General features: G+C 38.2%; 1 protein-coding gene across 1 annotated transcript in view; it reads left to right on the forward strand.

Moving 5' to 3' along the window:
• Positions 1-976: 976 nt before the first annotated feature.
• The window catches only part of LOC140231624 (cAMP-dependent protein kinase regulatory subunit-like), a 77077-nt gene continuing 51346 nt past the window's right edge, over positions 977-26707 (forward strand). Inside the window, exon 1 of the mRNA XM_072311774.1 lies at positions 977-1274. Within this exon, the coding sequence (XP_072167875.1) occupies positions 1110-1274 (165 nt within the window). The 5' untranslated portion in view covers positions 977-1109. The remainder of the gene's footprint in view (positions 1275-26707) is intronic.

Consider the following 26707-nt stretch of genomic DNA (forward strand, 5'->3'; position numbering starts at 1 on the left):
GCGTAGTAGGTGCATGACTAGCTCCACTCGGAGGGTTGAATATAGGAAGAGGAGAGAGGGAGAGAGAGAGGGAGAGAGAGAGAGAGGGAGACCCTTAATTCGTATAACGCACATGATAAAATCGACCTATAGTATTTGATTTTCAACGAAAACTAAAGAAACTGATGAAGTAGGAATGATTTATACAATTAATCCATGCTTCTTGCAGCACCGTTTCACTAATTTAAGTTACACTGCTCCTCTGGAACATCTCTCTAGATCAATATAGGAGCTAATATCAAGCGATCAGTCAAATTTATCATTTTTCTTTTTTTTTTTATAATTCTATCGGGAAAGCTAGATTGCAACTTACAAGAATATACCTAATAACGCGTTTTTGACCATGCATAATATTATGTTTTGTAGGCCTATGTTTATAATATTCAAAAGAGGAACTGCATGCATGATCTGTTCTTTCGACATTATTATTATATCTATACACAATAAATAGCGATTCCATCAGAATGACATAACCTTACGTACGTACATTACGGTCTTCAAAGTTTACAAATTTATCAAAAAGTCTTTGGACGTTTGAGAATCGTCTCATTGGATTTATTTTTATGTATGGCAGTAAAGAATGTGCTTCATTGGTATATCAGCTATTTAATTTAGTAAGGAGATGCTGCTGGGTCCGGGTGTAAACGGATGATTGCGACGTCTCGAGCCAAAGGTATCCGCTCCATGCGACGAGTGTATCATCAGAAACTGGTATCCGACGTCACGGCAGTAACTAAAATTATCGGCTATCGATAGCAGTTTCACGTTTTCTGTTATACAGCGTTCACAGCACAGTTACCCGATTAGCTGATTTTGTCGTCTATATTCAGTTTCTCGGTGTTCACTATCCCACGCACGATCAAACAGCACTTCGTGCATGCATTCCCCCAGTCGCTTTGCATACATGTACACGCAGCATAGCACTACGCAAGTCGCGTACACTTCTCTCACGTTGAACGGTGTGTTGTCATCAGCTAGCACTTTGAAGACCTTCTGCATAGCCTACTTCTTTGCTGTGTGTTTTCCAGTTTTGGCATCGTAACTTGATATATTGAGCTGCAATATCACCAATGGCGTCCAACATGGAAGACGAGCAAAGTTTGAAGGAATGCGAAGCCTACGTTCAGAAGCACAATATCCAGCAATTGCTGAAAGATTCTATCGTACAACTGTGCATTCATCGGCCTGAAGATCCAGTAAACTTTCTATGGGAGCACTTCGGAAGAATGGCAACGGTAATAAATACTTGAGTTCTACCTAGCTCGTCCACGTTGAGGTTAAAAAATACGGTTATATTTGAGCTTATATGTAAATAAGGTGTATTGGAGAATTAAAAGTATCAGTTTTGATACACAGGGGACCTTGAGTACCCTGTATATGTCCGGTATTTTTGCACATGCTGTGGTCGGTTTACCCGCTAAACTCACACTACGTTTTCCTTCATACGGTGACCGTACCTGATTGCATCTGAGTTTTGACAACACACACAGTGCAGCATCTAGCAGTGCAGTGCGATGATCATGATCATGATCATGGCTCTTGCTATGGCATGCTCAGAATCGAACTATTTGCCGGTGCAGCGCCACAGTGTTTACTATCAGGCATAATATGGGTCCCAGTGAAGCCTGTCATTGAATGCATGTGGGCAGTTCCACAGTTAAATAGGTGGACATGGCATGGATAAAAGAAATGTGCCTCTTTTATTCTTACTCTTTATTAAATTTAGGTATCAAAATGCCATGGGATGTTCACCAATCATTAAGGTCTGTCAAATTCAGTAGATTTTATTTTTCGTATTTATTGATTTTGCGAGATCTAAAACCATGAGCATCAGTGAAAATGTTCATGTGGGACTGGGGACGCTGAATTTCACTTAAATTCAAATTACAATGGGTTCATTTTAAAATTTTTCCTCATAAGTTTTGCTTTTACATTTAAATACTCCAGAAGTCATGTGACATTTTGTCAATTACAAAAGGGCGAAATGGCCTGCGGAATTACTCTGGACAAATGTAACGTTACTAACCATGCCTTTGGGGGTCTAGCTAACAGATTATCGGTCGAACTGCTAAAAATTTTTGCGTGAACACTTGTCATTATGCAATGATTAAAATTAATGCAACACTTTGTTTGAAGTAACTTTAATTTTTGCATGCTTTTTGTTACAAGACATTGATTTTTTTGGTCATGTCCTTTTTTCGTAACATTACTAACCAGCTCTTTTAGTTGGCATAGCAATTCTAATATTTGTTGGATTGTATTCATTCTTTTCTACTGTACTGTATATCATAAACCTGGGAAGGATGAACATGCTTTTAACATGATTTTGACTTGAAATGAATAAATGGTGATTTAGTAGTAAAAATAGATATCTAAAGTTGTTTAAATGTAACGTTACTAACCGCGGAATTGCCCATACATTACATATGTTGGCTAAAAACAGATATCAAACAGCAATCCAGGGGTAATCGGGATCCGTCCAGTTTAGACCTCAACAGTGTCAGACAGAAATGACCTTTGAACAGTTAGGCTTAATTCATGATAATCAATATTTTGGGCTACTTACTACAGGCACAGCAAATTATACTCTCACAAACTGAAATATGTGAGAGTGTAATTTGCTGTAGCCCAAAATGTACGGTATTTGATATTACTGTATGATGCAACTGTAGCCGTAGATCATGAAATTGTTGCAATAAACATTGCCCATTGCATGCAAAATTAATCAACTCTGACCAGTGCAAGAATTTGCTTCCTACTCAATTGTATTTACCAATTATCTCAGTTTGCAGCAGGGTGCCTATTAGTGGCAGGTGCAGTTTCCATCACCACTAAAACTACAACTGCCCAATCAGGTGCAAGAGCGAGAGTAGTCTACTCGCACTTCCCATTACTTGTTTGAGTAAAGGACTGCTTCTCTTCTATGTAAATTATGTGGGACTAAGCCCATTCAATGCTCTTTAGGTGAAAAACAACTGGAAATTCCAAAGAAAGCCTCTCAAGCTGGTAAATTCACAAAAATATTACAGTCAAATAATTGGTGAATCTAAGGCTTTATAGACATACTCCTAGATCAATTTAAGACAAATACAGTCCTAACTTTGGAGGTCAATTTGAGTTGATGTGAGAGAGTAAATACCATGTTTACACTAAGCAGAAAAGGGGGTTCTGAAGCCTCTTAGAGTCCTGTAGCAGTCCTGAGCAGCCTTTCAGCTCGGTATAAACAGACAGAATTCAGAAAAGGAGATCCGGTTAGGTCAGGTTCTGAAACCCTCTACAGGGGATGGTTTTCTGTAGCAGCCTCAAAGAGCCTCGGCTGCAGTACACTAGGGGGTTTGAGAAGCCGCTTTTTTGGCTGACCCGGAAGTTATCACTGAAGGTCATGGCCAGCTTAATATGTTTACAAACCAGCCGTTGTGACCAACTACCGGTGATAAAACACCTCACAACTTACACACTTTTTCACTTTATCAAGATTCCGTTTAAATGTTGGAAATTAAAGAGCCTGTGCCATGTATCAGAGGGGAACTCGGTACCCATGGTAATGGAGCCAGTCTGACCTGCTCTTGCAAAACTGGCCCAGGCACTATAAACAGACAAGAGTCCGCTTTTTTAAGTTGGACCTTCAAACCTCCTCAAGGAGGCTCTGAAACCTGCCTGCATTATTAGCAGGGTATCAGAATGTCATTTGCAAGTGATTAACGAATTGCCCTACATTGACGTAAATGAGCACTGAAGTGATTGTTTTAGTAGCCATGACAAAAGAAATCATGGGCATACATACCTGGTGCTCAAGCAGGATTCAAACCTATGACCTCTTGATTTCTGGGAAGGCGTCTTATCCACTAGACCACCGAGCTTCTGTCCAACAGCCAGTGCTGGTTCTAGTCCTTGTAGATTGCAGCAGTTACTGCGTTATTATTCAAGTTCATGAAATTCTTCTGTCAAGTTTTTATTGCAACTAATTAACAAATTGCCCTACATCGACATAAATAAGCACTGAATTGAGCAGTGTTTCGAGTAGTAGCCATGACAAAAGAAAGCATGGGCATACAATTGTACATACTCGGGCAGGATTCAAACCTACATTGGACGACCTACTGATCTCCGGACAGGCATCTTATCCACTAGACCACCAAGCTTCTGCCCAGCAGCTAGTGCTGGTTCTAATCCTTGTAAGTTTGCAGCGAGTACTGTGTAAATATTCAAATTCCTGAAATTTTTGCGTCAAGTTGTTTTTATACATGTGTATTGCAACTGATTAACAAATTGCCCTACATCCACATAAATAAGCACTGAATTGAGCAGTGTTTCCAGTAGTAGCCATGACAAAAGAAAGCATGGGCATACATACTCGGGCAGGATTCAAACCTACATTGTACAACCTACTGATCTCCGGACAGGCGTCTTATCCACTAGACCACCAAGCTTCTGCCTAGCAGCTAGTGCTGTGCTGGTTCTAATCCTTGTAAGTTTGCAATGAGTACTGTGTAATTATTCAAATTCCTGAAATTTTTGCGTCAAGTTGTTTTTATATTGCAACTGATTAACAAATTGCCCTACATCCACAAAAGCACTGAATTGAGCAGTGTTTCGAGTAGTAGCAATGACAAAAGAAAGCATGGGCATACATTGTACATACATACTCGGGCAGGATTCAAACCTACATTGTACAACCTACTGATCTCCAGACAGGCGTCTTATCCACTAGACCACCAAGCTTCTGTCCAGCAGCTAGTGCTAGTTCTAATCCTTGTATTAAAGTTTGCAGCGAGTACTGTGTAATTATTCAAATTCCTGAAATTATTGCATCAAGTTGTTTTTATATTGCAACTGATTAACAAATTGTCCTACAGCTACGTAAATAAGCACTGAATCGATCAGTGCATTGTAAGATCATAATCAGTGAGTGGCCCCTAAATCCCTGGATTGCTGTGGTAAAATACCCTACCCTAGAATTCTATAGACTTTTTCTAGTTATAGTTTAGGTAGTGTTGGAAAAATATGTCTATTTAGAGGCATTTTATGACTTTAAGTTTATAACATTGTTTATGATCATTTATTCAGTAATTTTTTTTTTTTTTTGTTTTACTTTGATGGTTCTTAATAGACAAAATTCGTCCATTCATACATTGTACAATTTATACTGTAATGCAAGAAATGTTTGTGGCATGAAATTTCGCAAATTGCCACTGGCATTCAGTGCATATATACAATGTAGTGTAGACAAGAACTTTTGTATAGGTATGCATTTTGATTTTGTAAATCTAGGCTCTTGAGAAATTTGTGAAATTAAAATGCACGCAAACCTTTTTGGTTTTACAGTAGTCGCTGCTATGTTGGGATCTTGAGCTAGGGTTAACCACTGTCCTCGTGGATGTACACTACTACAATGTATGTAAAGGTTGAAGGGTTAGGTGCCTAGCCCTCCATGTTTATGTAATGGCTAATGATGGCTTACAGTCATAGATCAGTAAATTGTAACTTACATTGAGGATTATTGTCTTTGTATGTACAAACTCATCAGCTTATTGAAATATCCAAGATTTGGGTGAAATTTTCATGAAAAAAGACACATCTCAGCTATCAGCTTGTCAACATGCCAATTAGCAATCATCGGCAAATGATTCTGTTAATAGCCAGTCACATTCGTTTCTGTGAGCAGAGCACTCCTGTGTTATCTGATTGGGTAGTACATAGGAGAGGATATTCTGTGTTCCCAGATGTATTCTCTTTGGAACATATCCCTGATAAGTTGGATCTTTCTGTCAAAGGTAGTGTATACAGTCACGTTTACATGTTTCCTCTTTCCTGTTGCTTTAATCATTTGCCCTGATGGGTTTTGTTGAAGCCACAAGATTTTAAGCATCATTTTGCTTTTCAGTACGCCTCCCTTTCCCCCAAACAGAAAAAGAAGAAGGAGAAGAAGAAGAAGAAGAAGAAAGAAGTATTGGATGCATGGTAACTTTTATACAACATGCTGGCATGTTTATTTGAAGAGTAAGATCCTCTGCAAGCAAAGGCTTGTGCTGTGAAAATGGATACACTACTCATTGGCTGATTCATTGTCTGCTGTATCACTGTAGTCTTGCACAGTGAGTGTGGCAAGGGAATGAAAACTTACGGGTGCAATATGAATGATATTTAAGAAATTAAAAAAAAAATGAATTCTCAAGAAGAATGACGTACCGTACACATCTATCAAATATTCTACTGGCATCAAATGTAACAACATACAGTAGAGGGCAGTAGCAGACTTGATGTACTGTACCAGTACCAATACACACTGAGAAACAAAATATACATGTAGCATTACCCATGTTAAGAAATATCAGCAATCATTGTCTCTGTTTTAGCCCTTTCCCAAAATAATGATTGTAATTAGGTGATACGCTATCAGCGTATCACCTATTGTGATTGTCAAAATCTCTCTTTATTTTTTTTTATTCTTCTTTCTTTCTGGACAATTTTGTGTCGTCAATATCTCAAGAATGACATTACGAAATAACATGACATTTTCAGTCAACATGTCTCATGACAAAATCTAGCCACAATAAGGTTTTCATGACAGTAACATATCTATGACGTCATCTAGGCGCCATTTTGTGATTTTCGGACCTTGTCACATGATCGATCATAACTTCATAACTAGATGTCATTTCTGTATCATTTTCGGTGGACATGAAGTTCAGGTCACGCTCTATCCTACTTCTTAACGCTAGTTACACAGGTCATCATTACGCGCACGTAAGCGCGCGTCAAAATTTTAAAAGGATCAAAACGACTTCCCAATGGGAAATCTCGAAGTTTCAGACAATTTTAAGCGTTTCAAACATTTTCTCGCGTGCGCGTCCGTCCGCGCAATTTCGCGCGCAGAGCCCGTAAGCAACATGAAAATCTAATTTTTTTGACTGATTTGGATTCCTGATACTTTGAGTAACAATATCCATTGATTTCCGATCGATTTCGACCTATAACAAAGGAATGCACTGGCGTCAAAGTTGAAATTCCGCGTGCGCGTCTTTCTGCAAATATAGTGAAAAAACATGTCTTTGTTTATTTCGCCATAGCTCTTTAAATCGTCCGTTGACCCTATATTTCTATTGCATATTACATAAGTATATGAATTGTAAATAACATTCCAAGTATCAATATTGCCAGGAAAACGCGATGACGTCATCATATCGTCATTTTAAATAAAAAAAGTGGAATTGATTTTTTTGAGGTACTGTTTCTGACATTCATTTGCTCGTATCTCTGTTGTTTAAGCTCAATATTATCCCAAATTCAGATATGTTGTACTTTGAACATTTTCCTCTCAAGTCCATGTGATGGTTTTGAAATATGATGACGTCATCATACTAGAAATTGTGATTAAAGGTAAAGACTCAAAATCAGACAAGTTTACGTGTTATGTCTATGGGAGGTGATTTTTTTTTTCAAACCATGCATTGACTTGACAACGTTTAAGCACCTTTACCTCATCTGATTTTGCTCCATTTCCTCTGAAACATACGTATGTTGTAGCTGAGACAATAAGCTTCAGTAATCATGCATTTTATGTTTTCAAATCTCCTCATCAGGTTGATAATTTTGTAGTTTAAAACTGAAAATGAGAATGCAATCTGTACAGAACGATTCCCAATTTTTCTTTGCAACTGTATATTGATCGAGTCCACGCTGCCACTTGTGAGAAGTTGAATAGCGCCATCACAAGTCAACACATTCACAATAGTATTTAGATTTAAGTTTCGCACTCAATCTTCAGGACAGCCGTGTGGCATAATCGCTTAGCGCGCTGGGTGTTCATAACGCCTTACCGGAAGGTGAGAGGTTCGACTCCCGCAGGACTTTTTTCCGTTCTTTCTTTTTCTCTCCTTTTTTTTTCGACAGTTCAGCTTTACTCCGATGTCATTTATCATATTATTTTATCAAGTGTACCTAACCCGTGAACACGGCTGCTCTATTTCCCTTGTTTTGTATTGGAGTTTGGAGATTGGGTTTGCTTCATTAATTTTGTCACACTTAATGTTGTAAATTGCCCCTTGTTACAGTGTCCCGCTTGCCACCTTTCGTTTGCTCTTTCCTTTTCTCTTCATTGGTTATTGTTATACTGTAACAGGATAGGTAGGAACATGTACGTTTAAATAACTTGCAGGAATGGGAGCTGAATTGATTAACTCTAGTCCAGGTGTATGGCGTCTCGCTCATCTCTTTGAAATTCCAGGTTGTTATTGTTTGACCCAATAACGGAGTTGTAGACAGGTTATATGTTGCTATAGAGGTATCTTGTGCCACATGAGTGGAAGGCATCACTGTTTAGTAGTAGTAATGAACTTTTTCATGTTGTAAATGGTATAAAGATATAAATTTCACATCCAATCTTCGGGACAGCCGTGTGGCTTTATAGTCGCTTAGCGCGCTGCATGGTCATTATGCTCTACCTTAGGACGAGATGTTCGAGACCCGCAGGACGCTATCATTTTTTTTCTCTCTCTCTTTCTTTGTTTTTCTTTTGGCAGTTCAGCTTTATTCCGATCGATGTCATTTATCGTATTATCTTATCAATTAAACTACCCCACGACACACAGTCACTCAAGTTCCTTTTTTTTTTGTCGGAGGCTGGAGGTTGGATTTGCTTCATTTATCATACGTAATGTTTAAATTGCCCTTGGTACAGTGCCCCGCTTGCCACCTTTCCTTTTCTCTTTCCTTTTCTCTACATTTGTTCCTGTTACACTGTCACAAGACAGGTCGGAAAATAATTTACATAACTCAACTGGAGCAAGAATGGCAACTGAATGAATTAACTCTAGTCCAGGTGTATGGCGTCTCGCTCATCTCTTTGAAATTCCAGGATGTTACTGTTTGACGCAATAACGGAGTTGTAGACAGGTTTTATGTTGCTATAGAGGTATCTTGTGCCACATGAGTAGAAGGCATTACTGTTTAGTAGTAGTAATGAACTTTTTCATGTCCCTCCATGTCAATTATAGTGTGGTTTAAAGGGGTTGTGTATCTATCTGCCAAAGAAAAGGAAAAACTGATTTTCGTCATGGCTGTTTCTCTATACGTAGCCGTAGGTAATGAGTGTTGTTGGTATCTGAGCAGTGAAGAACAGAGCATCAGGCTAAAATCCCCCTTAGTTATACGCGCTAAGCGTTCAATTTGATATATTTTTCTTTATGTAGTCAATCCCTGCTAATGGAGTTACAGAATTATGTTATGACACGTTTCACTGAAAGTTTGTAACGCAAAATTTATGGACAAGGCAAGCAATTGTACATGAATAATACCTACCATTGATTTCAGAGGGAAATTATGGTATGCCTAAATGTAAGGGTATCATTGCTTTGGAATTGCTGAGACAATATGCTTGGCACGAGGGCTTCCACTTCTAATAACTGATCCCTTTGAAGATGTGTCGGTCACGGGTGATCGTCATGATTCATCTTTCACGTAGAAGCTTACGTTCCACACTCTTGGTTCGAGAAGACTTACCATCATACTTCAAATTGTGATTAAAGGTAAAGACTCAAAATCAGACTAGTTTACGTGTTATGTCTATGGGAGGTGATTTTTTTTTTTTTAATGTGCATTGACTTGACAACGTTTAAGCACCTTTATCTCAGCTGATTTTGCTCCATTTCCTCTGTAACTTAAGTATGTGGTAACTGAGACAATAAGCTGCAGTAATCATGCATTTTATTCTTTGAAATCTCATCATCAGTTTGACAATTTTGAAGTTTAAAACTGAAAATGAGAATGGAATGTGAACAAAACGATTCCTGATTCATCTTTTACATGCATAAGTTTACGTTCCTCATATTTTCTCGTCGAGACGTATTGCCGAGTGGTTAAAGGCGACGTCTCAGAGACGTGAGGTTGCACACGTGCGGGTTCGAACCCCACAAGATCACGAAACAAAATACTTAGCTATTTTACTTTTTTTTTCTTCAATTTTGTATTACATATTCGTCCATGTAGAAATCACATTCGTATATAAACGCACCTATACACACACACACAGACACACACACACACCATATCCCTCTTTTTTGTGTTGGAGACCATATTGCTTCGACTGCTGCAAAATTTTGCAGGCTGACTTTGTCACACCGATCATAGTATGTAATGACGACGACGGAGGTGTTGTACTTTGAACATTTGTCTTTCAAGACCATGTCATCGTTTTGTACTTTGATGACGTCATCACACTGAAAATGGTGATTAAAGGCAAGGTATCAAAACCAGCCGATTACAGGTTTTATGTTTACGGCACGTATTTTTCCCAAGTTGCTAGAAATGGCATAGCGACATCAGTCGTTACAAGGCCGCATTTCCGTCTAGCAATGCAATATGTTCACGCGGCCACGTTGGTTGAGTGGGCATTGACTTTTCTCCCTGTAATATCTATACATTTCTTTTTTGCCTTACCATTTCCGTGGATGTCCCGTGGCCGAGAGGTTAGAGAAACGGTTTTGCACGCACGCTCAATATAACTTCAAGGTGCCTGTATCACATTCTTTTCTTTGTCGATCACAGATGACCGACATCTGATGATCCCAAGCGTATCACCTAACTCGTCAGTCTGACGAGTTTCATATCTCGTTTAACAAGATATTGCCTCATTTTTTTTTTTTTTTTTTTGCCTTTGTTTTTTGGTAGGCTCATAGCATGCAGAAAAAACCCTTTTACAGCTGTTTTAAAAGCCGTTCTTGAAGTTTTGGATAAATTGAGAACATGTACACATACTATCAATGCACTTGCCCTACCTTGTAAAATGTGTAATGATAAAAGTAATGTTAGTGTGTGTGTGCAAGGATATTCATGCTTTGCTCTGAGGATAATGATTACTGATACAGTGTATGTCTCATATTTCATATCATGAGAAAATGGGTCATATACATGTACAATGTACATGTGTACATTGTACATCACTTTATTAGCAGTATAGTGGCAACCCAGAGAATGATTTGACTGTGATTTCTGACTGTATACTACTGAAAAGTTTCAGTTCATGTTGTAGGGTCTGTGCAGAGCAGCTGGAGCGTGGTGCCTCAGGGCAAGTCCAAGCTATTTGATCACACAAGACTGAAAATTCAAAATGGGTCAACCTACATAAACTTGGTATCATTTTAAAGCTAAGAAGTTAAAATACATGAATTTCAAGAAGAAAAAGTAAAAATCCTTCCGCATAACCAGCAATAAATTAATTAATCTGCATAAATTAAAATTTAGAGTAACGCGTGGGACATTCAAAAATTCTGCATTTTAAAATATATCTTTTAATTTTTACAAGTTTTTACGAAAATAAGTATGGTGACCTTAAGTCTGACTAACAAGTTATCATGACTGTGATTTTCAGTTTCTCAACTGATTAAATATGCAAATGAGGGATGGGCCAAAATTAGCATGTCCCACGCGTTACTTTTTTAGGTCATTATTTCTCATTTGCATAAAAGTTAATGATTTAATTGACCTGAAACTTTCAAAAGACCAAATTCACAATGGACCTAATCATATCCAAGAGATAAAAAGTTAGTCTGATAAATCTCATACTTGCACTTTTCAATTAGATTTAGTAACGCGTGGGACATTTTAGTAACGCGTGGGACGATTTGTGTACAAGTCAATGGAAGTGTACTAAATCTTAGTCTTCTATGGGAAATGTGTACATTATTGAGGGATTTTTTGTAATTTTCTGAATTCTGACTTGAAATTTGGTGAAAAACTCCACTTTGGATAAATAATTCACAAAAGATCATTACATGCTATTTTCAAGGTCACATTCAAAGTCAAATGTTAAAAAATAAAGGATAACACAGGCATTTCATATTTTTTATTATATCTATTGTTTTGGTGGGTCTAAATCATTTGAATTTGCAAGAATTTATTAGAAATACATCTATTTAGATAATTAGTACCCCATATTAAAGTTTCTCTGAGCAAATGTGCAATTCACATCACAATATTCATAGTGACAAAAATGTCCCACGCGTTACTTGTCCCACACGTTACTATACCTATCTTTCTATAATTGACCTTGAGAGAAAACAGTTTCATGATTTTTTCTGAAATGTTTTGTTTCAGGTACAGTAATTGTTGTACGAAAAGATGTTTGTAATGATTTTATAGTATACCAAGTATTTTCACAATAATTGAGATAAAAGTAAAAGAAGAAAAAAAGGACAATTTTTGTGGTCCCACGCATTACTGGAGAATAAATTTGCATAAATTAAATACTGAACGCGTGATTCTCATTATTTCTATTGTTTTGAATGAAGATACCTACTAGCTATCAAAAGCAACCCAACATATGAAGTTTCAATCTTAACAGTGCAATATAGGGCTAAATCTTCTTGTGATGTCCCACGCGTTACTGGTGCAAAATAGCTTGGACTTGCCCACCAACTCTAGGGAAAATGGGGTGAATGCAGTCAGTTATATCATACCTACCTTGGATTATAAATGTGTAGTTGTGTGAATCTACCAGTTCAATACAGGTGTAATGACAGGGACATTACAGATGTATGTGCTATATAAATGGTTGCAGGGCATCTACTTATGTATACACATGTGTACAGCTGTGTAATGCTTTTTTTTTTAATATCTTGCCATGCTTGGCTGCGCAGTGTAGCATATGACATTGTGCAATACATAGTTTGGCCACCTACACTTTGTATGTGCAACTCTGTAGCAGCGCAGAGAATCCAACCCAAAGCAGCTTTAAAATCAGAAAAGTCAATGTCAAATTCTTAGAATTTCATTTTTTCTCTTTATACACTGTAAGTCTGTGATCTGTGACAGTGTACAGTAGAAATGCCTCTTTTTCTACAGTCAGTGAAGCTGTACCAATTAAATAATTTCAATATTTTTATTTTTTTTTTTCGTCAACACATGTGACCGCAGTATCTTCCCTGCCGTAGGACATTGTTGGGGGTGCATTTATAGGTAGAACTCTCGAAAAACTTGTAATGCAAAACACTGTGTCAGGTAGGATTGTTGTGTGCAATTTAGTGGGATCAGGGAGGGTGTGATGATGAAACCTCATGTAATGCACAAGGTATGACTTTCATGATCTTGGAGCCTTGTACATAATGTAGTTGTACATTCGTGTACATTGTATCTATTTATTATTATTATTATTAGTTTAATAGTGAGTGATTCTGCGTAAAGTTTCAGTATGTTGCAGACCTGCAAAATTGTATAAAAAAAGTTGTCCATTAGCAAGCATTACATCTTTTATTGTAGGCATTGCGGTGTGGTCATGTGATATTTTTAGGTACAGTTCAAGTATGAGGTGTTGTGGCAGAAGCCTTGATAATGTCCCTCATGTTTGTTTAAAATGTTTCATTTCGAACAAGTAGTGATGGGTACATACATGTACCAAACAGTAGCTCCTCCTGAAATGGAAGGAAGTAGTGATAGTCTTTTCACCTGAAAATGCAAACTGTGTCAAGTCTAGCATTACAGTAGTTTTCACACTGTGTACTATTGAGATGATGTCTCTGTAGGCAGCAAATGTGTAGGACAATTTTATGTGTGCAGATAATGTTACTGCATTTCAAATGCACAACAGTGTCCTGTTTTGCTGAGATTTCGCAAAACATTGTATTATTTGTGTAGGTAGTGAGTTATTACAGACTCCATTAAATGTACAAGCATGGAAGAATTGTTTACAGTGTTAGAGTAGATGGGCATGCATTTCTTGCCGTGACGACAGCTTGTGCATGTACATGCAGGTACAGTTTCAAACGTGATGGCACACGTGATAAAAGCACTCCCGATGAATACACGCATTATGCATGGAATCACCACAGCCATGAGGTGTGCATGGCAACCAATACCACCGTTTGTACACATACAATGAGTAGAGCTCGTGTACGTTTTGGATGCCCTTTAAAAACGAATTCAAGCAGAGAAACTACTGAAATAAAAACCAAAATATCAGCAACCTCTACATGTAGGAGATGTCTACAATTTACATTGTACTGTAATATGCAAACCGTAGTTGAGTAATGCATATCAAAGAATCATAAATTTTGCAAGAAGCAAGACAATCACAATGTTACCTCCACATTGCATAGCCTGTACAGCAGTGTCACCTACAGTTTTTGACCTACACTGTACAGGCCTGTACTTTGTTGCTGATGCATTGCATCAAGGCATTACTCCTTGATTGCATTTTCACAGATAAATGATTGCTGAGACAACCCGCAAAATCCTGTTGTTGTTTTTTTTCCATACATTGTAGTAGTTTTTAAAACATACACTGTAGAATTTTTGAAATGATACACTTGAGGATTCCTGTAGAAAAGTAATCTATAGCCTTTTGATATTAAAAGTTAAATCTGGCAAGCCATGAAGAACTGTTGACAGCACGCAAGTTTAATATTTTTCCGCGTATACTGCTAGTTATTGAATACAAATGTAGGAGTTCCATTTTTACTATAGAAAATTATGAAGACATGTTGTTATGTAATTCTCAAATAAGATTTTGCTTTGAGGAAATCTCCATAGTATTCAATTTTAATATCGTAATTTGTAATACTATTAGTTACCCCCTGCTTGTTCACGAAATACGGGCAAATATCTACGGTCTGGTGCCATATGCCATGAGGCCGAAGGCCGAATGGAATATGGCACCAGACCGTAGATATTTCCTGTATTTTGTAAGAACAAGCAGGGGGTAACGATTTTATCTTTTAGTGTAAGTGCTAACCTTCTTCTCGCTGATTTCCCCTCGTGAATGATGTTGAAATCGCCGGCTGTCAGCCATGACCATTTTGACTTAGGCCTACGTTTCGCGAGCTGATTACTGCATGCGATGCGCGCATACAAATACGTACAACACGTACACGTACACGCCATAAGATACTGCAGTGCAGTGTAGCCAGATAGATATCAAGTTGCTGTTGTTTATCAAGCGTCTAGTGGTCTCAGGTTATGTGCGCAATACGCTTGAGGACTGCGCGCTGTCCATTTGTTTTGTACAGGATTAGCGCGCACTTTCCTATAAGCGTCTTTGGTACATGCGCAGCTGGCTGTGTAATACAGTATCATGACGTCGTATCACGTAATACGGGATATATTAAGTGGTTGATTGACCAATGAGATTACAGAATTCACGATCACTATCTTTGTATCATGTATTAGGTTATACAGTTGTAGATATATTTCAAGTTTTAAGATCATACTGTAGTTTACCATTACATTGAAATGTACAAATGTACAGATCAATTCATAAGTTGGGCCTATAATGTGTGCATGTATTCAAAGCATCCCGCCTCCACAATGAAGAAAAATGGTGGATAAGTGTATGCATAGAGACCGATGTTGAGAAGAATCTAGTAAACCCTGGTTCTAAAGTTATTTTATGTTGTCATGTGGTGATATTTTCATGATTGTAATTTGCAATCATATCACAATGTTCATCAGGGAGGGAGAAACTAGAGAGAGAGAAAAAAAAAGTGTATTTGCAGCTTACACTGTACTGTGTATGAGGCACACACAATCATGATTGCCCATGGTTCATGATAGCAATCACAGATAATGAACTTTTGACATGCCTGGATCCATCGTTGCCTAGCGGGAATACAAAATACGAAGACAAGTCGTAAAGATCAGAACAAAAAACAGTTACTGTATACAATGTATGCTTCACATTGTAGTGGTTTTATCTGTGAGAATAATACACAGTGAGTTGACCAATATTCATGAAATTAACAGCTTGCAAAAATTTTGCCTCCAGACCCCAGTAACAAAAATTTTTGTGTTTTATCTAAAATGAAAAATCACAATTTTTTCCTCCTCATATCTCCTGTCAATGTAGTTCTTGATTGTGAAGTCTGCCACTGTGGAAATTGTCTTACAAAATGTTCCAGTTTGCAAAATGTATGCTCTTTTTTCCACTTTCATTGAATCAAACTTGGTCATCGAGATGTGTAATACAAAAGTCACAAATGTGATTTTGACAAGTTGTGGTATCATTTCTAGGTTAGGAGTCCATTTATGTAATACTTGTACTTCAAAATAGTAAGCCTTGGTCAAGCTCTTTGTTATGTCATCATTACTGCAGCCCTTTGCAATGCCCTCTTACTTTTAGCTCATCATGCTAATTGGTTGTGATTCTAAATTATGAAATACTTTCAGTGTAACACAGTTTTAGATTGATAAAATCATGAACAGTCATACCACTTGCACTATTTTTTGTTAAAAAAAAAGGAGAAAAATAGGAATTAAACAGACGTGAATGCTTTGTCGTGAAGTAATTTTATATATACTATACAAATTTGTATATTATATTATATCGTTATATTAGCGGTATATTTTATTCTACATGTTTTAAATCTGTAACATTTAAGGAGCAATATCACATGTAAATGTAGACTTGTGTTTAGAGATGCACAGTCAAAGAGCTGCAGCTGTGGACGTGTACATACATAAATGTACATACTATGTACATGTATGTACAACACTATCCAGCTGAAAACATGAATGTCTCATGGTTCCACTTTTGAGGAAATAGTTGATTATTGTGGGTTATTCTTAAATACACCTTTGAGTGCAGTGATACAGTGTACAATTGTACATGCTGGTACATACGTAAGTGTGAAGTAAAAAGCATAGGAATGCACAAAGGGTTAAAAAAAAAGAAATGTAGGAAAGATGTAGAAAAGTAATGCTGATCTTTTCTGTGCATGGATTGTGGCCTTCTTTCAAGCTTGCATGGGATAGCTATCTCTGTACAGTTTAGCAAAATGCCTGAGGGATACAGTCCTCTAGCCTACTGTAGATTGTGTGTACAAGCAAACAGCATGCCCGTACACGTGAAATTGGTTTACGGTGCTAGCGAGCGTGTCCCAATGGCAATGGATATGATCATGCTGCCAGGGCCTCAGCATGCCACAGACATGCCATCAGATGCACTGCACTGACACCACTGAACACTTTACTATTTTTTTTTTTTTGTTGGTGCTGTGATTTAAATTAAATTACATTCGTGTGTGTGTGTGTGTGTGTGTGTGTGTTTGTGTGTGTGTGTGTGTGTGTGTGTGTAAGTAATGCATGGAGAGGTACATTTTGTATGAAGAGCCACCATGGCCGACTACTGAAGGTGTTTTTGTGTAGCTGTCTCGCCAGGAAATTGGAGCGTGTAACTGGATATTGTTATTCCTGGATAGATGTAGGAAAATTCATGTTCATTCATTGAGTGAGAGGCATTAGCTGTGTGTGTGTGGTTTTTTATATTTTTCATTTGTGTGTGCCTGTGTGTGTGTTGGGGGGGGGGGGGTGGGCAGCTTGCATTATACTCTTTCACATATGATGATATAATGGTATCCCGGGGTACCAAATAAAAATCAGCCATTTTGTTGAATTATTTATTTTTTTAAAAAGGTTGTACCCTGGGTGCCAAAAAGAGGAAATCATTTTGGTGCTGGAGCTAGCACGCGCTAGCCACTGCACTGCACTGCACTAAAGCACACGCTAGTGGTATCGCAGCTTCCATGCACGCATAGTATAACATGCAGTGACATGGGAATGCTATGTACACGCACACACGGTGCATGCATTTTTCTCTGGCTGTCCTCTAGTGGACGTGAGGTGGCGCTACACAACGCGGTTACCCGGGGTACTACGGTACCCGGGGTAACGCTCGATGCATCATACAAATAGTATGTACAATGTACGTGTATGTATAATATGGAAAAATCAGCTGATGATAAAGTCTATGATGCGCAATATTCATAGTCCTGTGAGACACTGAGCCTGTGTACATCACAAATATACGCACTAGAATTCTGCAAAATCAGTACATGTACGTAGAAGAATATACTCCAAAGATATCACACATGCATTTGCTGGACATGTCAAAAAATGCACAAATACACAGTGTAGTAATTGGTTACTGTACATCACTCTGGTTGTTTTGCACAGTTGTTTTGCAAATTTAGTTTGTGAAAATATCTTAAAATTCTTGCAAAATGGAAAGTGTATGAATACAGTAAATGCTATAAATCTTAGCTGTATTAAGTTCAGCTGTGATTTATTTTTGCTTCAGAAAAAGAACATTATTTCCTGTCGTCCTGATTCTTTATTGTTCTACGAGTATTTGAAAATTTAGTGACAAAATTTAGTCATAATATACTGTATAAGCTGTTATTTTCGCGAATTTCGCGAATCACAGTTGGATTGCAAATTTAACAACATGCGAAAATTTCTCCATGCACTGTGTTAATAGAGCATTGTAAGCGTTGGCGTTGATTCGTGAAAACAACATCGCGCGAAAATGTCTATGACCTCGTTATTCGGGAAAATATCTGTACGCGAAAATATTAAACAGCGTATACAGTATACTGGTATCATTGCTGCTGTCTACTGAGGCTGAATGAATTTTGGGTACCGCCAATGCAATTGCCTCCTGGCCAGCCCTGTTTCAGATGCATTGTGGTATGGCTCAGTAGCAAAGTTGGATCCGGTATGGGCTGCATCTCTCTCACCAGACCAGTGCACGAACAGCGTTCGTACGTAATCTACTAGGATGTGCTGGGGAAGAAGCTCCTCATGTACTTAGAGCTTGCAAACCATCCAACCCAGGTCATGTCTTTCATCCAGGGGTACATGTGCATGTACAATGTATTTTTGATGATTTCTTTTCTTATCATTGTGTGACCAGCACATTGCAGCGTTTCAGTGATGACCCATGACTTTAAAAGCCGCAAGTAAGTCAAATTGAAAACTCTATTTACATAACGTATACCAAATTCAAATGGAGGAAAAGAATAGTAATAAAAACAAAACAAAATGCAGGCACTGGTTGCATTGCATCATACATGTACAATGTATGTAGATGTACATGTAGATAGATCTTAAATAGACCACTGGAAGCAACCATGCTACTGAGCTATCCAACAGTACATCTGTGACAGGGTTCTACAAAGGTGTTTTGTATATGGCAGTGCCTCAAATTGAATATGGACATACACTGTATAAGGGTTTCATTAAATAGTAACAGGTTGCATATTTACTGTATACGCCGAATATTTCGCGAGGTTTTTATTTTTCGCGAATTTCGCGAGTCATGTGCTATTCGCAAAATTAAAGACGCACGAAAATACTGATTCTGATCCCGATGTGGATGTGACGCATGTACATTTCTCCATTCAGTACAGGACTCCACGATCGCGAACTTAACCACTCGCGAAATCGTCAGGGATTCCTGATACGCAAAAAATTAGACTCGCGAAATATATGGCGTATACAGTATATCATAATATCCACATATGCATCTAGTATTTTGTCATGTACTTGTACATAGGTATAAAGACACATAAATTCTGTGTGTTGTGTGAGCACTGACCAATGAGCAGTAATTTGTATGCTAGCACAAACATTTACCTCGCTTATCTTTTGATTTTCAAGATTCTGTACTAAGTATTTTCAAAATATGAAAAGAAATTTCTAAAAACACACACAAAAAAATATGCGTGTAGCTCTGGATGTATCAAATTTATAATCTGCAGTATCATAAGCTGACATTGCAGCTTGATTTATGCTCGGCACATCCCTCAACTGTCATTCCAGGGCCCCGTCTTATAAAGCCTTCAAATCAATCACAAGTCCCCAAATCAATCGCAACTTGCATTGCAGCTCACAAGAAACTTGTGATTGATTTCTATCACAAGTCTTTATAAGACAGGCCCCTGATCCGCAATACCATTATAAGAATTCATCAGTCCATGACTGTACTGCAATGTATCAATGACTTCACACCGAGTCAAAAGCCCCGCATGTGGCATGCAGGGCATGCAGTGCTCAATGTGCCATGTTGCAGGGATGCTGATTTCTGGCAACAGCGCCCACTGGTGTTGACTCATGGACAGGCTCTTGCAGCAGGGGTGTAGCCACCTCCATTGTAGGGACTATCTGTTAATGTGCTCTGCATCAGTTTCCTCTCATTACAATCAGTGTGAAGCAAGTGGATTGTGAACTTACAGGTGTGTGGATATTAACAAATGAAATAGTCTTTTTTTTTCCTCTAAAACTTAATTGTCCTGAAAAATGTACCAAAATATTCTAAATTTGATATGTGTGTGCCAACAAAAAATTGGACATACATTGTAGTTCTGTCATATGATGCTTCCAATTGGCTGGTACAATGTATACATTACAATGTAATATGCTCTCCAAATGAATGCAAATTTTACATGGCCAGAAATTGTCAGCTGTTGCAGAAAATATCCAAAAGATTTTAGCTTGTCTCGAGATTCTTCACAGCTTTCCAAGCTTTCTAAGTTTGACATACTAGTAATGTACAGTTCAAGATTAGATAATTTCTGCCATCTAATCAATAAATTAACATATATACAAAAGACTTTTACTCTAGTATGATATTAATCTAGCATACATTATGCACTGTATTTTACAAGCATTATTTCCACTTACAGTGCATGGCACATTGCAGATTAAACAAATTTTATGAATTTTATTTACATCCCCTATTACAACGTGTATATGCTGGAAAATGTGTTGTATGGACCGTCTTCAATATGTTTGTTACACTTTTGTTTTTACTAAAATGGGAAAAAATATCTTGTCTTGAACTCAATTTCTATGAATTTGTTTCGTTTATTTAGCGGTCTACTGATATGATAATATAAGATGCAAAAAGGAGAGAGAGAAAAAAAAAAAAACCCATAGAGAAAGGACTGCCAGAATAATACAAATAGGTCGATAATAAGAAAAGAAAAAACTTTAATTTATATGAATCTACTTATTTAGTGTTCATACATAAGCCATGATTTTGTGGTTGATTAAAGAGCTTTGACGCTTTGTTAGTTTTTTGGTTGTTGTTGTCAAAGTGCTTACATTTTCCTTTATTTTGTTTTTACAAGCACTGTCCTGTAGACCTCTTCAAAATGCACCAGTTTTTACATGTGAATTTGTAGGGTGCCCATTTTTTCATGTTTCATCCTGTAACAATTGCGAGCACCAGATTGAATGGACATAATTTCCGAAAATGCTGCACCATTGTGCATGTTTTATGCTAATGTCTTGCAGTAGGAGACAATGGTGACCAAAAAGCTATTGATAATCTGGTGTGGACATTCTGCTCAAAATCAGTAATTAGCAATTACTAGTATGCAGTTGTGTAGGTGCTACTAAAAAGGACAATGACTTTTACCACACATTAATCTGAGTGTATATATCGAATCAGATCTAGGCTGCTGTTGAATTAGGATTTGTAATCCTCATGGCGTAAAATGTCTGGGATTGGAAAATTCTGGGACTAGGATTTTTTGCTGTGCACATCAACCCAGAAGAACCCATTCACTGGTCTCTCGCCAATAATGCGCATCCATATTGTTTCTGAGGAAGCTGATTACTTGCCCATTTTGTTTTTTCTATACTATCATAGTGTATGTATACATCTGTACGGGTGTGATGTCTGTATCACAGGGTGTACACTGTGTAGTACTCCACATTTGCAAGAAATTTTGTCAAGTGTGGTATTAGGAACTTGCCCCTTGTGGTTTTACAACATCGCATATGATACCCCATGGTGTAGCCATGTAGTATTCATACATTATGGTCATCCAATGCAAATGTAAGTCCTTTTAGCCAAGGTTCTGTAATCTTAGAATGTAATAAAAGTATCAAGCAGTCACAAAACAGGCTAAAAGGAATCAAGTTGCACATTCACCAGCTACCAGCATGTGCTTACGTAGACTGAATGTAAATTTGAGGTAATATGCATAATTATGAGCACTGTTACACAGTGTCAATTGCAGAATATTCGTGCATACATAGATTTTTTTTTTGTGTGTAATAATTTTATTATCACTAATTTTGTCAAGTGATGCTGTGTATACAATATTCGCAAGGAAATGGGTAGACCGTGTAAAATATTGCCTCCTACAACACAAATGCACTGTTCATTGTCCTCCTAGTTGGAAAATTACGAGCTTGTCTTGTAATAGAGGATAAAATTTACTTTTTATTTAGTCATACTGTGGTTCTTGACCTCGAATACATCCACAAGATAATTGTCTTGAATACAAGTCCCAATTTGCCAACTACATGGTATCATACTAGCAGTTCACATGGATACTTGCAAAATATGCATTACATGTGTTATAAGCAGCAATATGGGTCTTGCATATAAGAGGACTGTATATGCCTTAACCTTTCTGTGCCAAGGCACTTCACTGTTAAACTTACCAAGCATTTTTATCAGCATCCAGTAATATAGCCAAACCTGACCTAGTTAAAAATTATCAAGTCCACTCATAGTCATGTACAGTACCTCAGTCTAACAGAACGGCGGTGGTGACACAATCTGTAGGGATGACAATTTTCTTAGAAAGATTAGGAAATCTGTATTAATTGGCAAATACTTTCTCGGATTCTGTGCTACTCGGCGTGGAAAGCACTACTGCATGCATGCCAATTTGCGTACATAGCACAGTAAAGTATTTTAATGGTATAATTTCCCTGCCTGGCCCTTATCCATGTACTGTAACAAAATGACTTTCGCGAGCAAGTCATGTGAGACGTAAGGTCACCTTTAATATAAATGTGCTCATGTTAAGCCTCGCCCACTTATATTGTTCTTTGGTCGCCTTATGTTCAAACACACACAGAAGGGTGAATCGTTATTGACGTTCTAGTTTCAAAACAATGCACTGACCCTTGTTCCATTATGCGATATTTTGTCAGTCAGCATTCAGACACATTAATCCATCGTGTTGCTACAAAACATATAGGCCCGAATTCACGATATAGGCCCGAATATACGAAGGTGGTCTAAATTTAAACCATGGTTTATGTATATTTCTTCTGCGTAGATATGATTGACAGATTGCGTACGCTAACAGGCATCCAGTAAAAAAACGTGCATTGATGCGCGCATGTATTTGTACGCCTATTTAACGCTTATTTTAGACCATGGTCTAAATTTGTACCATGGTCTAAGTTTAAACCACCTTGTGAATTCGGGCCATACTGTTTAATGGTATAAATTCTTTTTGTCTGAACATCCCGACAGTTGCAGCCCAGTGCTACAGGGGAAAAAAAAAAAAATATATATATATATATAAAACACAGCCGACTAATAATCTCTGGTATCGTTAAAACAGTGAGGGTGGAGGGATCGCTTTGTTTTTTGGGGTTTTTTTTTTCCCAGCTGAATCATAAAAATCACGGTGGGATATAGAGGGGAAAATGGGAAGGCATGGGGGGGGGGGGGATGGGGGCTGTGCAGACTTACTCTATCATCTAACCGACACAAAGAAGGCTTTAATTGCTAATGGGGGTAGGATGCAGGTGGCGGATGCAACGGGTCAGGTAGCCAGTATACATCTCATTAGGATGGCCCATGTTCTGGTTTAACGAGTGAGTGTGACCCCTGTGTGTGTGTGATGTGTGTGTGTGTGTATGGTTTCATTACTCGGTAAAACCTTGGCAAAGAGAGATCTGGACTGCAGTGTGATGGATAGACTTTCCCTCATTAGCTGTGCCATCTTCATCATTATGAGCATTTTAAGAACGAATACAAATTGGCAGACTTTGCTTTACATCCATCCCCATCCCCTACCCACGCAAAAAGAAAGAAAAATGAAAGAAAAAAATATACAAATTGTTATTGCTCTGGCCTGATAATCGCATCCCGAAAGCAAGCAGAAAGAATACCTACATTTTGTGTAGAGAAAAAGTGAAACGTATTAATGGAAGCAAGGGGCAGAAAAAAAAAAAAAAAGGCTCAACCTATTGAGAAAATTTAAGTCCTCAATCTCTCAGGCTTTTGTGCACTGATAAGCCGCTATGTGTTCATGCTCTAGGGCCCCTGAACGCTGAGTGTATACATCACAATTACACACATGCTGCATTTCTCTGAAACACTCTCATTCCCATCTCCCCCTCTCTTTCTCTCTCACACTTGCATGTATGTGTGTACCCTTTTTCACACACACATGCAAACACACACACACACATTTACACACAGCTTCACGTCTCTCTTGTTCTTTCTCTCCCACACACACTCACGTACACACACACAAGAACAAGATTTGTGCAGATCTGCATTCACTCTCGGGCAGGGTTTTGCCTGATGAGATATATGCGGGTTTACTCTGTCGTAGAGATGAGTGCGTGGCGCCTACCCTTGGCTCTTGCAGTCGAATCCCTGCCAGCGCCTCGCATGCATAATGTCGACAACCCAGCAGCCCTCCGCTCGCCGCGCGACCCCCTGCCAGCTGCAGTCTTGCGTGTAGCTGCAGTCGGACGGCGCAATTTAGACTATCAGGCCAATCTGTGCTGCCGTATTTAACTTGGGGACGGGACGGAACGGAAAAAGAGGGAAGAAAAACTGAAAACGCATACAGGCATGGTGCAGCCATGAGGAAAAAAATCTGAGTCACCTCCTCCGTCACGGACATTTCTGCTCTAAATGCATTCTGCAATTTCTTCCACATTCCACGCTTGTAGCTTCCATATGCACCGGTCTTGTTGTTGTGCAGCAGTGCGTCTTGACTGCAAAGTTTTTGTCGGGGAAAACTTGCTTCGCTTGCCACCCTGGGAATTTAATTTGTGGATAATCCAATCTGCGAGGAAACATGCATGTGTGCCGTGACAGCCATTGCTTGTTGACAATCATAATACCAGCATCTATGTAAAGATTCTATGCAAAGATATATAAACATTCATATTCCTATCATCCCGGGAGCAGCGTACTAATCAAAATTAAGTGGAGGGAGTGCCCCTTAGCCAACTTTTATTGTGAGCTCTCTTAATTTTAAGAAAGCACTTCGAACCCAGTTGCAACATCCAAGATGAGCTTCATAAAGTCAGCCATAAACCGAAGAAGAAAGACTTCCAACGGTGGGGTGCTGTCTGAACCGCCAGAGGCGGTGAGTTCAGAACCTGACAGTGCAGAGCCAGTAAGTCACAGGTGGATTTCGTGGCGTGTGAGAATGAATTGCAAAGAGCCGTCATCGAAATTGGGAGAGAATTCGTAGAGAAGAACCTTTTGGGGATTTTGATGTGTAGTTTTCAAATGGCAGTCTTTGTTATTGTCATTATGCTGCTCATTCATTCATGCATGATTTTACTTGGATTTGTAAAAAAAAAAAAAATGTTCTGATTCATTACTGTATATGCTGTTATTTTTGCAAGGATTTGATATTCATGGATTTCGCAAATCTCAGTTATATTGCATATTTAACAACACACAAAAATGTCTCCATGCACCAAGGTACATGTAATTGTGCATTTATGATAGCTGCGATGCCAATTTGCGAAAAACAGCAACTTGCGAAAATGTGTATGAACTTCTCATTCATGAAAAATTTCTGTTCATGGAAATAACAGCTTATACAGTATTTGTATACTCTATCATTGGTTAAATATAGTGATGAAGATGCATTTTAAGAAATTTTGATTACCTCTTATAAACGAGGAAACTTTTGCAGTGTAACATTTTCATGCATTTTGCGCAAAACAAATCTAGCACACAAAAAAGCGTGCAAATGTTGAAGGTATTCTACAGTGTTATGGTTGAGACCTAATTTCAGGTTTCTAACATTTTTTGGTGAGATAATAAGAAACCTCTTATAAAATGTGAAAGAGCATGTAATTCTATGAGGAATTCAACGTTTATTTGATAAAATTTGGTTTTGAAATGGCTGAGATATCAAAAAAGAGCGATTCTGATAAAGTGTGGGACCCACACTTTATTACGATCGCTTTGTTTTACTTTGTTTTTTGATGTTTCAGTCATTCCAAACCCAATTCTCATCAAATAAACTTTGAATTCCTCTTAAAATGGTATGTTCTGTACTATATCGTAAGTGTTTTCTTGGTATCTCGCAAAAAGTTAAAAACCCAATTCTCATCTCCACCAAAACTGTACTATCTATCCCTTTAAAATGCTGATTTTTTTTTTCTTTTTTGTTATTTGCAATTTTCTTCACTTGAGCAAGTCGAGTAACGTGTAATGCAGACAAGCTGCCTCTTTCCATAGGATGTGCTGCCCAAACCCTGAACGGCCATGGTAGCAGTGAAATGTTTAAAGTGCTAGCTCGCTCAGTGGTTGTGACCGTCCACGAAATTAGTCTCCCTCGGCCAAGTGCAAAATATTGATTGTTTGAAAAGTTTTACTTGTACAATATGTACCGTATTGCACACTGAGAGGTGTATATGATATACTGTACGAGCTGAAATTTTCGCGGTGGTTTTATTTTCGTGAATTTCGCGAATCGCCTTCGAACCGCGAAAATAACAACACGCAATTAACTAAGTTCAGTTAAATCCTCGTAACCGCGAAATAAACAACACGCGAAAATGTCCTCCAAGTAGCAATTCGCGAAAATATCTGTACGCGAAAATTTCAGCTCATACAGTAGGTACTCTATTATACTGGGCTTTGTTGGATCAGCTGCAACACACACAACACACACACACACACACACACACACATTATACATGAGTACACAGTCCCTGTGTGTAGAAGTGGTCTCAATGATATGAAAAGTTTTGAGCTGCATTGAGTTGAAAATCTGCCTACACTGTATATATGACTCATAGATGCAAGCGTCTATGCAAGCGTGTGAAATAGCTTCCTATTCCACCTGTAATTACATTCTGAACGGGCAGGTCTTTATTTCTC

This window comes from Diadema setosum, chromosome 8 (genome assembly GCF_964275005.1).
Source record: "Diadema setosum chromosome 8, eeDiaSeto1, whole genome shotgun sequence".
NCBI classification, from domain to species: Eukaryota; Metazoa; Echinodermata; class Echinoidea; order Diadematoida; family Diadematidae; genus Diadema; species Diadema setosum.